Source organism: Patiria miniata, unplaced genomic scaffold (assembly GCF_015706575.1).
Source record: "Patiria miniata isolate m_02_andy unplaced genomic scaffold, ASM1570657v1 HiC_scaffold_9, whole genome shotgun sequence".
NCBI lineage: Eukaryota > Metazoa > Echinodermata > Asteroidea > Valvatida > Asterinidae > Patiria > Patiria miniata.
In genome coordinates, this window is record NW_024037076.1 from 9,709,797 (window position 1) to 9,726,019 (window position 16,223).

The window sequence follows — 16,223 nt, forward strand, 5'->3', positions numbered from 1 at the left end:
TCCTCCCGATTCCTTACGAACAATTTCAGCAATAGTCCTTTCATTTCTGTTGTTCATTATTGAGGCTGCAAAACGATCAACAAATTGCTCATCTAACAAGCAGCCCTTTCAAAAATAAGTCAACTCGGTAAAAGTACCGTGAGACAACTCGTATAACCACTTCTACGGGAGCAAGAGGAGAGTGTCAAACGGTCCTACACAATTTTGACTGTGTTGATAATCACGTATCACTTCTTTTTCCAATGATAATGCTCTGTTTTGACCATTTGCGATTGCTTGTTGAAGACAGAATGCAAGTCTGTACACAAAATCATGATCTTATTATGAACAATGTACCACTGCTTCGGAATAACACGGAGAAACATGTCTCACAGGCATGCATTTGGGAAAACCAACTGCATGAATATTTACACTGTGCAAATTAGCCCCGCCCACTTCATGATTTGCTGGCGTTCGGAGTGTGGCCAGTGCAATTTATGGATGCACGCCCCTATTTTATATAAATCGGATACATATCAAATGGCAATTTCTGCAATATGTGTGGTCTTTCGGTGAAAAAAAACCCTGAAAAAAAAATACACATGACTGAAATGTCTTTTAAGGTTTTAGTTGCGCGAGGAATCATGAGAATTTAAGAGAAAAAATTCTAAAATTGACCGTTTGTAGAATGGCACCCATTATTAACTGCTCAAGCCTACCCCGCTAAACACTAAACCTAGAAACCATCGGCTGTATGTAGGTCGGTAAACTTTCGCAACATTGTACATTCTCGTTCTCATGCAAGTAGACGACATAAAAACAAACACAAAGAGCTAGGAGACCCATGATCATTTTGTTTGTAAAACAACAACAATGGGGTACGGAAGGCCCGATAATCAATCGTCGAATCCTTGATATGTTGCAAGCGGAATATTCGGATATTCCTAAGACTATTCAAACTCGTCCCGGCCCTCTCCAAAAACTGTGTTCCCCTTGATCGACCGGACTAACAGACTAATTCCGTCCTCTGAACGAACTCCATTTTCGCAACAAAATTCATCGCTATTCCTTACGAACTATTATCAGCACGAAACATTTCATTTTAGTTCTTCATAAAGGCGGCAAAACGATCAACAAATAGCTGATCTGAGGAGCAGCCTTTCAAAAATTAGTCAACTCGGTAAAGGTACCGAGATACGACTCGTACAAGTGACTGCTTACGTTGGAGCGAGAGGAGAGTGTCAAAAGGTCCTACACAATTTTGACTGTGAAAAATTAATTCTCAATTCATTTTGCCAATGATAATGCTCTGTTGGACCATTTGCGATTGCTAGTCGAACACAGAATGTAAGTCTGTACACAAAATCATGATCTTATTATGAACAATGTACCACCGCTTCGGAATAACACGGGGAAACATGTCTCACAGGCATGGCATTTGGGAAAACCAACGGCATGAATATTTACACTATGCAAATTAGCCCCGCCCACTTCACGATTTGCTGGAGTTCGGAGGTAAACACGCACAATACTGTGACCAGTGCAATTTATGGATGCACTCCCCTATTTTAAATAAATCGGGATACATATCAAATGTGAATTTCTGCAATATATGTGGTCTTTAACTTTAAGTGAAAACTGAAAATGAAATACATGACTGAAATGTCTTTTAAGGTTTTCAAGTTGCGCGAGGAATCATGAGAATTTAAGAAAAAAATCTAAAATTGACCGTTTGTAGAATGGCACCCATGGTTAACTGCTCAAGCCTACCCCGCTAAACCTAGAAACCATCGGCTGTAGGTCGGTAAAGTTTCGCAACTCATGCAAATGAATACAAAACATACAGAGCAAGGAGACCCATTATGAAGAACAATGCCAGATGTGAAAGGACGTCAGTGAAATTCAATGGTACCCATCTCCAAGTCATTGGTTTCCTCCATTTGACTTGAAGAATACCAAGATAAATTGTCAACATCATTGAAGCGGGTGGTAATTAGAAATCATTCAGCCAAAAAATTATAGCTGAAACTGAAGGGCAACCCAAATAATGCCCAAAGGCGGGGCCGCGCGAGGGTTCCAGAAGTTTAAAGGTCGCGTGAGCTTTAACTTCAAGCTCTAACCCCTTCCGTTCTGTCGAGTCCCTTTCAACCCGTAGACAGCATGCAAACACTCCAAGAACAAAATGGAACATATTATATACTTTTTCCAAGGCTGCATAACGATGGGCAAATAGCTTATCATAAGTTGGCAGCCCACATAAAACTAAGTGTCTAACGCGGTAGCGCTCAAACGCATACTACTTGATAACAATTCCACATTGTTTCGCAGTACGTCGCTAGTGCTGCCAGTTTGTGATTAGGGAAAATCGGTGATCCTTCTTTTCAGCAACTATGAGGTATTGATGGGCCCTTCCTGGCAGGTACAGTAGGTGACCAAATAACGCAATATAAAAAAAGCACTTCTTATAAACAACCCGCCCCCCCCCCCCCTGCGGCTGAATAAGACCGATACAAGTGTCCTATGGTTGATACATTGCGTATGCATTTTGGCAACCACCAGAGCGTGAACATTGCATTGCGTGCCCTAGTCTATAGAATAGACGCTTGCAGACTATGCATACCCCCCCCCCCCCCGAGTGCCGCACTCCGAAATGGACACAATTTCCCAACAGAATCCAACTCAAATCCACGCTATCCATTTCAACATTAGATCCCTTTCATTAATCTTTCGCAAAGCTGCAAAACGATAAGCAAGTAGCTCACCAGCTTCGCAGCTCACCCAAAAAATGCCAACTCGGTAATAAATACCGAACTCAGAAATTACCAACTCACATTTCACATCGATAAGAGAGGACAAAACAACACGACTGTACGAGTTTTTCACTGTAGGGAAAATCACTGATCCGTCTCTTTTACCAATAAGAGTGCATTGTTTGACCATTCCCGATTGCTTGCTGAAATTGGAATACAATTTTGTACACAAATCATGATCTTTTTATGAACAAGATACAACCTCTTCGGAAGAACACCAAGAAAAGTGCACCACTGGACATGCATTTTGCCAACGAGGTAACATGAATATTTATGCTTATGCAAATTACCCCGCCCACTTAATAATTTGCTTGCGCTGAGGCCATAGTCCGAGTATCACCCGTTCTCCGCAGAGCCCCTATCTATCTCCGCCGTGGTCTAGACTAGCCAACCCGTACAATGAAATTGAATGTTAAAAACTTGTGTGGCCTCCAAATAGTAACGCTCGATTGGACGTTCTCGACTTCTTGATGATGAAGGATTGCAAATTTGTACACCAAAACGGCACTTTTCATGAACAACGCAACATTCCTTCAAATTTTAGCTTGGGAAAGTGCGTTGTTAACAGCAGATGAAGCATATTTTATTAAGCCAAATCCCGCAAAGTAGTTCCACGGTCAACTTTACTTAAATGGCGTTAGATGTGTTAATCCTTCTCTCAATATGGCCGCAAAAAAGTAAGCCAATAGCTTATCTTGAATTAGCAGCCCACACAAAAATTAGTCGGACGGTGAAAACCGTACACCGTCTTTAAAATCAATAATAATGAACAGCGGCAGGACCAAATACAACGTCCCTACACGTTTCTGACAGTGGGGAAAATCGGGGATTCTTCTTTTTATTAATAATAACGCTCGATTGGACTTCTCGACTACTTGATGTTGAAAGAATTTAAGTTTTTACACAAAACGGCACTTCTCAGCAATATGGCAACATTCCTTCAAATTAACACTTGGAAAAGTGTCTTCAACAGACGTGCAATTTGGGCACTCACAAGACACGAATATTTACGTTTATGCAAATAAGCTCCGCCCACATTCACGAGAATGGGCCAAAGCGTGCGTTATTACTGGTAATGGCATGTGGAGTAAATGGCAACTGGGCCGGAAGCGATGTTTTTGTTTGCAGCACGCATCGCCAATGGTCATGATTATTCAGCTCTTCGATGTTTATTCACAAGAAAATAGCAATGACGTCACATCATCGCTATTACTCAGTCATGCATGTACATTATTAACGCATTTTAAAAGACGGCTTTCGTCGAGCTACCGTCGACAGTGGCCTGGTGGATAGTGGAATGAACTATGTGGATCGCAAGATGTGATTCGAACCCAGTACCCGTGTCTATTTTCATCAAATATGTGTATGTTTTTTATGTTGGTTGGGATAAGTTTAATTGAGGGAAAGCACTACGAAAACCTAAGTGTCTTCCATCCAGACGAAAATATTCACGTTAGGGTTAGGCGAAGTAAAAAAAACACATGTTTCTCGTCCCCACCCGCTTCCTTTTTGGAGGCCGCCTGGATTTTTTTATTATTTTCTATATTTGAAAAATGCAGTAAAAAAAACCACCGAAAAAGTCCACAAATTCATCGGAAAATAATACCAATACCAATACAACTCTAAATGACACTGTAAATATGTTCAGTTCTCTTGTCCAACTTGTCTTTCATTTTAAAAGTGTCTTTGAACAGTGGAACACCAACGGCTGCAGGAAATTTTGAAATGGCGGCCCTCTTGAAAAAAAAATTAAAAATAGAAAAAAAAAGCCCCGCTTCCTCCTTTTTTTCAAAAACCCCAGACGAGAAACATGTTTTTTTTTAATTTTTATTCGGCCTTAGTGATGTAATTGGTTATTAAAATACAATGTATGCTGCAGAAAAAAAAATACGCGGGCCGGAAAGGGGGGGGGGCTAGCTTGACACTACATGACATTAGGAGGCGCTGTTCATGATTGAAATGTACATTGAGACCCCATGCACTTTTTTGAAAGAAATACCTTTTTTCCATTTTGGACATCTGCAACTCTTGGAAAAAAGCTTTTACTTTAGGTTATTTTGGGGAAATTCAGTGATTCCTCTTTTCAGTGACTCTTAATTTGGGTTTCCTTTTTTTGTTACTCACCCTGTGCGTGCATATTACGTGGTCCAAATTAAATAGGTACAGCATACTTTAATAGCGGTACAGTTTATTACCTGTGATTTTATCAACTTGGCGCCAGTTGGCGGCTTAAGGTAGAAAAATTGCGGGGGAACACCATGTGGAAAGTAACCTCCTCTTGGAAGATGTGTGGTTCTGAAAAGAACCGGCTGGTTGAGTGTAGAACTCGACGTTTCTGACAGTGTGCTCTGTCCATCCTCAGGAGGGTGATGCGGTTCTTTCCACATGGTGTTACCCACAGTTTTTCTAAATATTTCATCCGCCATGCAAAGCTCAAAGTCATATGTATTGGGGACTTTAATCATTAACTTAAATCAGTAACCTTAAGGGTCCTATAATGTGACGGTCCAAAATGTGACATTTTACCTGTCCCTGTTACCTTTATACATTATTTGTACTGTGCCATGGAGATATCATTAAGAACGTTTTCAATTCAAACAGTTTTCATTATTTGTTGGGTGGGCAGTTTGCTATTTTACTCTTGGAGGAAACCCGGGAGTGCACATGTAGATGCCAGATGTAATAGGGAAAGGAACACTAGTTAAAACCTGATTTATTGAATAACCGAATGTGCAGAAGTACAATTTATGAATGGAACGCAAGGACCCTTCACATAAAATTAATCAAAACATCTTTGTTTCGCAATCGACCGGTTGAACATGGATGTTGCATAATCGAGACTAAGACTTATGAATATTTAAATTTATAACGTGGTTCTTCCCACTTGACACGCCGCTTGAATAGGAAAAATATAGCTTCCGGTTACTTTTTGTTAAAACATCTTGCCAGCAATCTTCTGGTAAAATGCACGGTGAAAGTCAAACTTACATTACACACTAATTTCTATTGTTTATTTGGGGGGGGGGAGGGATTATGGAGGCCACGCCCCAACCCGAACTCCGTGCACCACTCGGGATTTGGGGAAGGAAAATGAGCATTTTGTAATGATCAAATCGCAATGAGTTCCAGGTCCTCTCAAGGGAATGTGTCTTGTCCGAGTTCTCCGAACAGCAGATGAAGTATTTTAAGCCACATCCCGCAACCTGAATGGCATTAAAATGTGTTAATCCTTCTCTTAATTACGGTGACCGTGAGGTCATGGCCAAGTTCTGCTAAATGCAATTCAAAAATCTGTCAGATTCTTCAAATATCCACCAAATTCCCCAGAATTACTCGAAATACACTATAAACACTTAAATCACATGTAGATGTTGTAGTATTGACTTAATTTGGAATCAAATTACATTATAAACAATCTATAGTCACATAAAAATGTTATGAAATTGCATTAACATATTCAGGCAAAATGCAGCAGTGCGTCCGCAAAGTCCCGTTCCCAGTGAACCTCAGCACCTAGACCAGCCAACCTGTACCAAATGTACCATTTTTTTTTCAAATTTGTTATGTTTTGCATCAAATAACCATTTTTAAAGAATTCTGCCAGAAAACTGCCCAAAAAAATTCACTTCTGTCAAATTTTCTGTAAAACACGTTAAAAAAAAAAAAAAAAAAAAATGTCACAGTTTGCCAATCGGCTAAAACGGTCACCCTGCTTTTAATACCAATTAGGCCGCAAATAAAAAACAGCAGCCCACCCAAAAATTTGTCGGTACGGTTAAAACCGTACTCCATATGTTTGTGTACAGATTGAAACTCTATGCAGGCAGGCCCACATAAAACGTCCCAACAAGTTTCTGACAGTGTGGAAAATCAACAATTCTTCTTTTTACCAAAAATAATGCTCGATTGGCCGTTCTCGACTTCTTGATGACAAAAGCATACAAGTTTGTACACAAAACGGCACTTTCCAGCAATAAGGCAACATTCCTTCAAATTATAACTTGGAAAAGCATCTTCAACAGACGTGCATTTGGGGAACTCAAAAGTGTATGAATATTTACGTTTATGCAAATAAGCTCCGCCCACATCATAATTTTTCTCGAGACGGGGCCAAACGCACGCAAAGGAGAAAAATGGCAACTAAGCGGTTTTTATGTGCAGTACACATCGCCAATGGGTCATTATGCAGCTTTTTCGATGGTTGTTCAGAAGAAAATAGCAATGACGTTACACCATTGTTATTACTCAGTCATACATGTACATTAAAGCATTTCAAAGAACGGCTTTCGTTCAAAGAATCGGCTACCGATTAATTATTTATTTAATTTTAGGGGGGGGGGGGGATTACTGAAGGCCTCGCCCTGCCCTGACCTTCATGCACCAATCAGGATTTGAGAAAGGAAAATTGGATTTTAAAATTGTAGGACCGCACTTAGTACCAGGTCCTCTCAAAGAAATGTGAACTTCGGAATTCTACCAAAAAAAGGAACATATTTTACCCCACTAATTTCCACAAAAGTAGTCCCAAGGACAACAACAGAGCTAAAGACCCACATTCATTCGATTATATACCTTTCCTTAATTCCATAAGGCCACATATCAATAAGCAAATAGCATTATCTTTATAGAAGCCCACTCAAACATTAATTTACACGGTTAAAACCGGACACACTAAATACAACACAAACTGTGTGGCAGAACCAATTAAAACGTCACTACACTTTTTTTTAACAGTGGGCAAAATTAGTGACACTTCTGCAGACCAATAATCATGCTTGACTGGCCGATATCGATTTCTTGATCACGAAGGAATGCAAGTGTGTACACAAAACCGCACTTTTGGCTAACAAGACAACATTCCTTCAACCTCAAACTTAGAAAAGTGTCTCAAAAGGACGCGCGATTGGCACACTCACAAGAGAATGAATATTTACACTATGCAAATAAGCTCCGCCCACATTATGATTTACTCGAGATGGGCGGGCCACACGTATGTTGCATGTATATGCAGTAGTCTAAATCATTGAGCGGGATTGGAATGCCAACTTGGAAAGGAGGGGGGGGGGGCGCCATATACCAGCAAATAATTTGAATTGGGAAAGTAGTTATCCCAAAAGTAAATGCAGGCCCATTTTTCAGTCAGTCTCATTTGAAGGGAATAATTTTTGTACAAAAAGAGCCACAATTTAAAACAATTTCTATGTTTGGGGTGAAACTCAGAAATACACCCACTTGAGATACCACTTGAAAATGAAGGGTAAAATATAACTAATTAATCTTTCACAAGGCTGCGGACACTTAATTAAGTAGCTAATCTTAGCTTCGCAGCCAATTCAAAAATGCAAATCGGTAACAAATACTGACAAAGATTAATACAGAGTTACACCTGTATTGCAAGCGGGAGGGGACATTAGCAAATGACTGTTTAAAAAGTCACTTTTCCTTCTTTTTTTTTACTAAATGTTATTTAATGCTTTGTTGGACCAGTCCTGATTGCTTGTTGTTGGGTTGGGAGTTTGCAAAGATTAATAACTCCTAGACGACGACCACATAAAGGAGTGCATCAAAATTATAAAAACACAGATGTCACATATAAAAGGGACATGAACAAAATGAACAACAAAATTTATAGAATGACCCGATTATGTACAATTCCAGTTCATGAATGGAAGGACCTGTTACATCTTTTTGATTCACAATCGACCGGTTGAACATGGATATGTTAGAGACTAAGACTTATGAATATTGAAATTTATGTAAATGACTGTCTGTCCACTTGACATAATGTTTGAATAGGAAGGATTAACTGTACCTTCCCGTTGATTTTCGTTAACACATCTTGTCAAAAATATTCTGGTAAATGGTAAGGTAAATGTTGAACTTGCATTACCGACTTTTGGGGGTAATGGGAGGACGATACGGTCATACCCCCCAGCCCCGATCCGTCCACCAATCGGGATTTGGGAAGGAAAATGAGCTTTTTAGAAATTGTCAAAATGTAGGAAGCACAATTTACGCCACTTATTTCACCGTGTAGTCCCACGGACAATTTGACGGCATTAAACCTGTTAAACCTTTATCCTTAGTTTCCAAAAGGCTGCAGAACATTCAGCAAATAGCTCATCTTAACTTCACAGCCAGCACAAAAATAAGTCAATGCGGTTAAAACTGCACGTCCTGATGTCCATACGTTTGTGTAAAATCGGGACAGTAGGTAAATTCAGCGATTCTTCTTGTGAGAGACTCGTTATTTGAGTTTCCTTCTTTTTTTGACTTGCCCTGTATGCATATTACGTGGTTGCAATGAAACAGGTACAGCATATTGGTCTCTCTCAAAGACGGCCATCTCTGTATGAGAACTGCAACTGCGTATTTTAAGCAATCAAACGCGCATTGCTTAGTGTTGAAAATGTTCCAAACATGCATGCTTGTTGCTCGAAATGTGTTCAAAATACAATGCAATAGATGCACGTTGTACAAGTTGACGCTCAAAATGCACGTGGTTGCTCTGTAGGAAATGACGTCATTTGAGAGATACCTATTTTGATAGCGGTACCGGTCATTACTTGTAATTTTATCAACTTGGGGCTTAGTTTAATCAGTATTAACCTTAGTCATTCCATAAATATTAAGGTTCAAAGTGTGACATTTTATGTGTCCCTGTTACCTTCATACTTTGTAATGTACCATGCAGGCATCATTAAAAATGACTTCAAACAATTTTCATTATTTGTTGGGTAGGTAGTTTGCTATTAGTAATCACTCTTAAGAGACACCCGGGATTGCACCCACAGTTACAAAATCATACTTGTACTTGTAGATGTCAGATGTAGGCCTAAATACTAACAGGGAAAGGGAAAAAGTTAACCAAAAATGTATTGAACTTGCAGAAGTACAATTTATGAATGGAACGTAAGGACCCTTCACATACAATCAATCAAGACATCTTTGTTTCACAATCGACCGGTTGAACATGGATGTTACGTCATAGAGACTAAGACTTATGAATATTTAAATTCTTAACATGGTTCTGCCTACTTGACAGACCGCTTGAACAGGAAGGGTAAAATGTATCAGCCCGAGAATTTTTGTTAAAACATCTTGTCAACAATCTTCTGGCAGAATGTAAGTGAATGTCAAACTTATATTACCAACCTTTTTTTTGGGGGGGGGGGGGGAATAACTGGAGGCCATGTCCCATCTCTCTCCCCGGTGCACCACTCGGGATTTTGGGATGATAATGAGTTTTTTCTATTCTTAACAGTCCTGAATCCTCCAATTTCAATACAATTTTGAACACCCCCCTAGGGAGTAAGGGTTAATGATCAAACCACACCTTACTCTAAGACCTCTCAAGGCAACCTCGTCCCCAGGGTGTCGAGCAGTACGCGCCCACCACTACCTGCTCTCTCACCCTGGTATTGGATCATTTGCATGTGCAAGATTTTTGAACACGTATGCAAATTAGGAGTAGTCTGGTGCCTGCATGTGCATTACATTTGCGTTTGTTTTTGTATGCGGTGTCTGGGGTAAAAACAGAATCAATTCGTCGCAGCGCGAGCATGGCGCGAGTTACGAAAACATGATTTTATTTTAATTAAACTGTTACGATCTTAACGAGACAACATGCAGTATCACATTTCATATTAATATTAACAAACTGGAAAGGAAATTAATATTTTCGAGAAGGCCTGGACGAATGATCGCGAAAACACGTACTGCACGTTGTGAATAACAACACCAAGTACACGATATAAATCCATTTCTAGCCAATTGCGGTATCGAATCAGGATGCAGGAAGGAAGTTTCCTATCCAGGGTTTACTATTGGAAACAACGTTGGAAATAAAGTAAGCACTGGGGGGACGAGGTTGCTCTCAAGGTAAAGTGTCCGTCTGGGTTCTTCCCCGGCAAATATAATCAACATTTTAGACCTCTAATTTAACCACATAGTCCCATTGACGATTTAACCAGAACTACATCTCTCCTTTCCATTATTTCTACAGGCTGCAGAAAAATAAGCATATCAGCTCGTCTTAACTTCACAGGCCACACAAAAATTAATCAATACGGTTATACTGTACACCATATGTTTTACACACACTACCAGGTAACAGAAAGCAACTGACCCAGGTAAAACTTCGCTACACGTTTCTCACAGTGGGGAAAATACAGTGATTCTACTTTTTACCAATAATAATGCTTGATTGGCCGTCTCGACTTCTTGACGATGAACGAATGCAAGTTTGTGCACCAACCGGCACTTTTCATGAACAAGGCAACATTCCTTCAAATTGAAACTTAGACAAGTGTCTTTCACAGACATGCAATTGGAACACTCACAAGATATGAATATTTATATTTATGCAAATAAGCTCCGCCCACTCACAATTTACTTGAGATGGGAGGGCCATCATGAACTGTACCTTTTATACAGGCATGCAGTGGTCTAATAATCCTTGGCGGCAATTGGAGAGCAGGATTGGGATGGCAACTAGGAAAGGGGCGGGGGCAGGCTGGCTGGACACCACAAACTTTATTTTAAATTTGGACATCTGCATTACTTAAAAAAATTGTTTATTTTGAGATGTTTTTGCGAGAGGACTGGTACCTTTGTTAGGCCAAAAAAAATAATACTTCTGCTTCCGGTTACCCGACCGACCCTATTTTTAGGCTGCGACCCTAAAAATTGTATCGGCAATTCCAAAAAAAAAAATTTAAAAAAATTATTGAATAAATAAAAATAAAAGCTTGTCGTCTTTTCTGTCTTCACAAAATACCTCTCAACAACCCATTTGTGTCAAAAAATGCTTGTATTTATTTGTTTTCTTACTTACATTCGCTATTTTTTCAAAAGAAACCTCCGTCATTTTTACAAATTCGCTTCGCGATCATCATACCTCGCATTTCCATGTCACGGTGACTATATAGCTAGCTCAACTAGCGACGACTGGTTCCCGCTGCGCCGCGCAGGGGCCAATTTAGAAGACATGATGAAAATGCCGTAACCAGTCTGTCATGGCTATGCGATCGCTAGCACTAGCATGGCTAGGCACGTGCACTGTCAGTGTCAACTGGTCGGATTCGACATCGTAAAAATGCCAAGAAAACATCGATGGACAAAGAACATTTTTGCAAGTTAATTCACAGAATTGATCTAGCTTGTCTGTGTATGTATTTTCTGTGTTCAAGACTTCATTTTGAGATCGCACTACTTGTATTTGGAGTGATACATGCAGCGTGTTTCCCGAAATTTTCGACCGTAAAACAAGGTCTGTCGGCCGCGCGCACACACGCACAGTGCATCACACACTTCAGAGTTTTGGCCAGCTTCCCGTCTTGACAAGCGTTGTGCATATGATGCGAACGACCTGAATTTTCCATTATTTTTGAAGAATTATCGAACGTAAATATATTGACAATAATTAAGGTAGGTTTTATTCACTTTTTGTGGCCATTTTGTGTATACCTTTTGTAGTGCAAATAGTTCAGGCTGAAACTTCGCATATAATTGAATACCCCATTCAATCTGCATAAAAAACAATTTCCGACCGACCGACCCTATTTTTGAAAGGCATGTAATCGGAAGCAGAACTATTTTTTTTTTTTCGGCCTTATCAAAAATTAAAAGGGGCAAGAACCGTCTTTTCCTGCGAGAAATTAATAATTGACTGTCGGCATATAAGTGGAAATTTGGAAAGTAGTTACCCCACAACTAACGCAGACCCATTTTCTTTTGGTCGATATTTCTTTCAAAGAAAATTATTTGTGTAGGAAAAGAGCAATTTAAGAATGAAATTTATTTCGGGGTAAAACTCAGAAGTAGCATTGACAATCTCTATGCAAACCAGATCCACACTATTAGTGCCGCAATTATCGTTGGTGTTAGAAATCCACTAAACTGCACTCACCTGGATGTTGTCGGAGTTCATAGGCTGGCCCCTCATGACGCGCTCGTTGACGAAACGCTCCAGGCTAGGGCGGAGTCGGTCAAGTGGAGCGGGCTGGCCTAAGAACATGGCGGCAAAGTCAGCAATCCCTAGCTGCTGGGTCACGAGGTCAAGCACCTCACCCATGAAGCCTGGCGCATGGAATAATACACATTGTGCTGTTAGACCAATGACGGCTATAAACTGAACTGGTGGCTGCATGCTGATTGGCCTATGCACCTTGAAGCAGGTTATCCACCATCTTGGATCCCCCAAAACATCACCTCAGGCACATGATTCTGGTTATTTTTTTATGCCCTGTTACTTGTGACCGGACTTGGGAACCGACTTTATGAATTGACTTGAGATGTGACTTGTGATTTGACTTAAGCCCGGTTCATACTTCACGCGAAAATGAAAGCGAAGCGAAATTTGTGACATCAACAGTACGTTCGAAGCGCGTCCACCATTGTTGACGACATGAATTTCGCTTCGCACTTGCTTTTGCATGAAGTATGAACCGGGCTTTACAATTTGACTTGCGTTTTGTGATTTGACCTGCTCTGACCTGTGATTTGACTACAATTTGTGATTTGACATGTTCTGCAGCCGATTTCACGAAAAAGTGCGCAGCTTGCGCCATGCTTAAGACTTACGCCACAAATTTGTTGCACAGCTGCGCAATACATTTACGATCGATTTCAGAAAACTTGGCGTATCTGTGCAAGGTATTAAATAATGTAAACATCTTGGACGAGGATGAAAACAGCATTTATGACGCACCTACGCATTATCCGACTTTCGTGAAATGTGTCATACGTGAAATGTTGCGCAGCATGAAATGTTAGGCAACTTTGACAACTTAACGCAATAAATTTTGGCGCAAGCAGAGTTGCGCCATTTTGTAAGGTTTCGTGAAATCGGCGGCTGACCTGTGATTAGATTTGTGATTTGACTTGGAATTTGACTTATGCTTTGACTTGTGATTTGTGACTTGACCTGTTCTGACCTGTGATTTGACTTGTGATGTAACTTGCAATTTGACTTACGATTTGACTTGACTTACGTTTTGTAATTTGACCTGTTCTGACCTGTGATTAGACTTATGACTTGCAAATCGACTTAAGATTTCACTTGCGATTTGTGATATGAGCTGATTAGACTTGTGATTTGACTCGCAACTTGACTTGCAATTTGACTTGCAATTTGTGATATGACCTGTTATGACCTATGATTAGACTTGTGATCTGACTCGCAACTTGACTTGCAATTTGACTTGCGATTTGTGATTTGACCTGTGATTAGACTTGTGTTTTGACTGGTATTTTGACTTACGATTTGACTTCTGATTTGATTTGCCAGTTGTGAGTTGACCTGCACAGGCTGCACTGACCTGTGAATTGACTTGTGATTTGACTTGTGATTTGACTTGTGATTTGACCTGTGATGATCAGTGATTTGGCATGCGATTTGACTTGATCTAGGCTTCATTACAGATTCACAACTCTGGCACATCTGCACGTACCTTCTCCGGGCTCCACGCCCACGCCCATGCCAGCCAGGAACTGTCTCATGGACTGGTTGCTGCGGGGCCTGGTGCCCACATCCCCCATCTCCTGCGACATCCTCATGACCATGTTTATCAGCATATGGTCCGTTAACGGCTCGCCGCTTCGGCCGCCTGGCTCCGAGCCGCCAGTGGGGGCACTAGAGGACGAGCCTGAGGACCCCCCTGCTTGACGAGGCTGCTGCCGTGTTGCTTGTGCTGTGAGGATATACATATTTAACATTTTAATTTAATCATCCTTACTGGCAGCAAAAGCTGAATTGCAAAGGACGCAACTGCAACGTGATCGAGTCAAAGTATGTAGACACATGTGCTCAGTGGCACAGCCAGATCGAAAGCGTTGATATTTGCGGAGGGATGAGAACCAGGGGAACTGGGAGAAAAACCCTCGTGGCACAGGACAGAATGAATGAACTCTACTCATGTATGACCCGAGCCGGGAATCAAAATCGGGCCACAGAGGTCAGAGGTGAGTGCTTTACACGCTGCGCCACCCATGTCAAGCTTGACTTTAAAATGAATTCACAGACAATAATGGCAAACTGGTCAAAACAGGGGTGTTACGAAGAGGTTCCACTCGGGACCACTTTTGTACCACTCAAAAAGGATATCTTTCCAGTGTCCAACAGTCATTCCACAGTTAAGTTCACCACTGTGCAGAGTTACAATCAAGACAGTCACAAGTCATCACAAGTCATCACAACTCTTCAAATGTCATAAAAAGTCATCCAGTCTCAGTTTAATCAGAAGCTGTTCACATAACTGTGCATTCCTTTGTGACTGTTATTTAACTGTTACTAGTAATTTGACTTGTGATTGGAGTTGATTTGACTTGTGGTTTGAGTTGGTGATTGACTTGTGATTGACTAGTGACTGACTTGTGATTCACCTCGTGATTTGACTTGTGATTGACTTTGTGATTTGACTTGTGATGCACTTTGTGATTGACTTGTGATTGACTTGTGATTGACTTGTGATTCACCTTGTGACTGACTTGTGACTGACCTGTGACTGACTTTGTGATTGACTTGTGACTGACTTGTGAATCACCTTGTGATTTGACTTGTGATTGACTTTGTGATTGACTTGTGTTTAACTTGTGATTGACTTATGATTGGGCTTGAATTGTCTTCTGACCTGACTCCTGACTGGTGACTGACTTGCGATTTCCCTCAATGATTGACTTGTGATTGACTTGTGACTGACTCCATTACAGCGCTGCCTCTTTGCAATGCTTGATAACCCACTTTCAAATTCTGAAAAATTTTTAGGCAGGAAAGTCCTATTCCTCCTTGATTAAAATAAGAAAACTGGAGTTAACACGAAAGCAGTCAATTTTTGTAAGAGATAAACTGTGGCCTATCAAACATGCTATTTCAATTCTTGGATCACTTTTACTGTGTTACCTCAAACCATTATCAACTAGACAAAAGCCATGGGTACTAAATTCTACCTTGCTGGGTGGTTTGTTGGGCACCGGGAACAACCTGTACAAATGGCTGCTGTTGCTGGTTGAGCAGGGCACCGACGAGGCCCCCTATCATGTCAGATAAACTGCCATCAGCTCCCAATGGCTGAAATTTGGATGTTAAAAAAAAATCACATTGGTGAAGAAAATTGATCCAATAAACTTAAAGGGAATATACAACATTTGCAAACATTGGAAAACAAAACTACAAATTTTTTTTTACGAAATAGCTTACTAGGATGTTGGTAAATGAAAGTCTAAAGCATCCTGTAAAATTATGGCACCTGGTGTGAAGTCATTTTCAAGAAAAGTGGTATTTTGTATAAATTTCCAACGGTGGTTGGAATTTTGTTTGCTATTGGTTACATGTTCATGAACGGGTGCAGGCCAGCTAGACTGGTTTCCTTACCTTACAATTTTCCGGCATCTATAAATTGATTTATTTCATCTTTAGTGGAGTCAGGGAACCAG

General features: G+C 40.5%; 1 protein-coding gene across 3 annotated transcripts in view; it reads right to left on the reverse strand.

Moving 5' to 3' along the window:
* Positions 1–16,223, reverse strand: part of LOC119720022 (large proline-rich protein BAG6-like) — a 45,649-nt gene that overhangs the window by 12,726 nt on the left and 16,700 nt on the right. For all 3 annotated transcript variants that reach the window (XM_038189521.1, XM_038189520.1, XM_038189519.1), the window contains exons 13-15: positions 15,738–15,858; positions 14,243–14,482; positions 12,700–12,869 (exon numbers count right to left, since the gene is read on the reverse strand). In XM_038189521.1, coding sequence (XP_038045449.1) covers positions 12,700–12,869; positions 14,243–14,482; positions 15,738–15,858 — 531 coding nt within the window. The remainder of the gene's footprint in view (positions 1–12,699; positions 12,870–14,242; positions 14,483–15,737; positions 15,859–16,223) is intronic.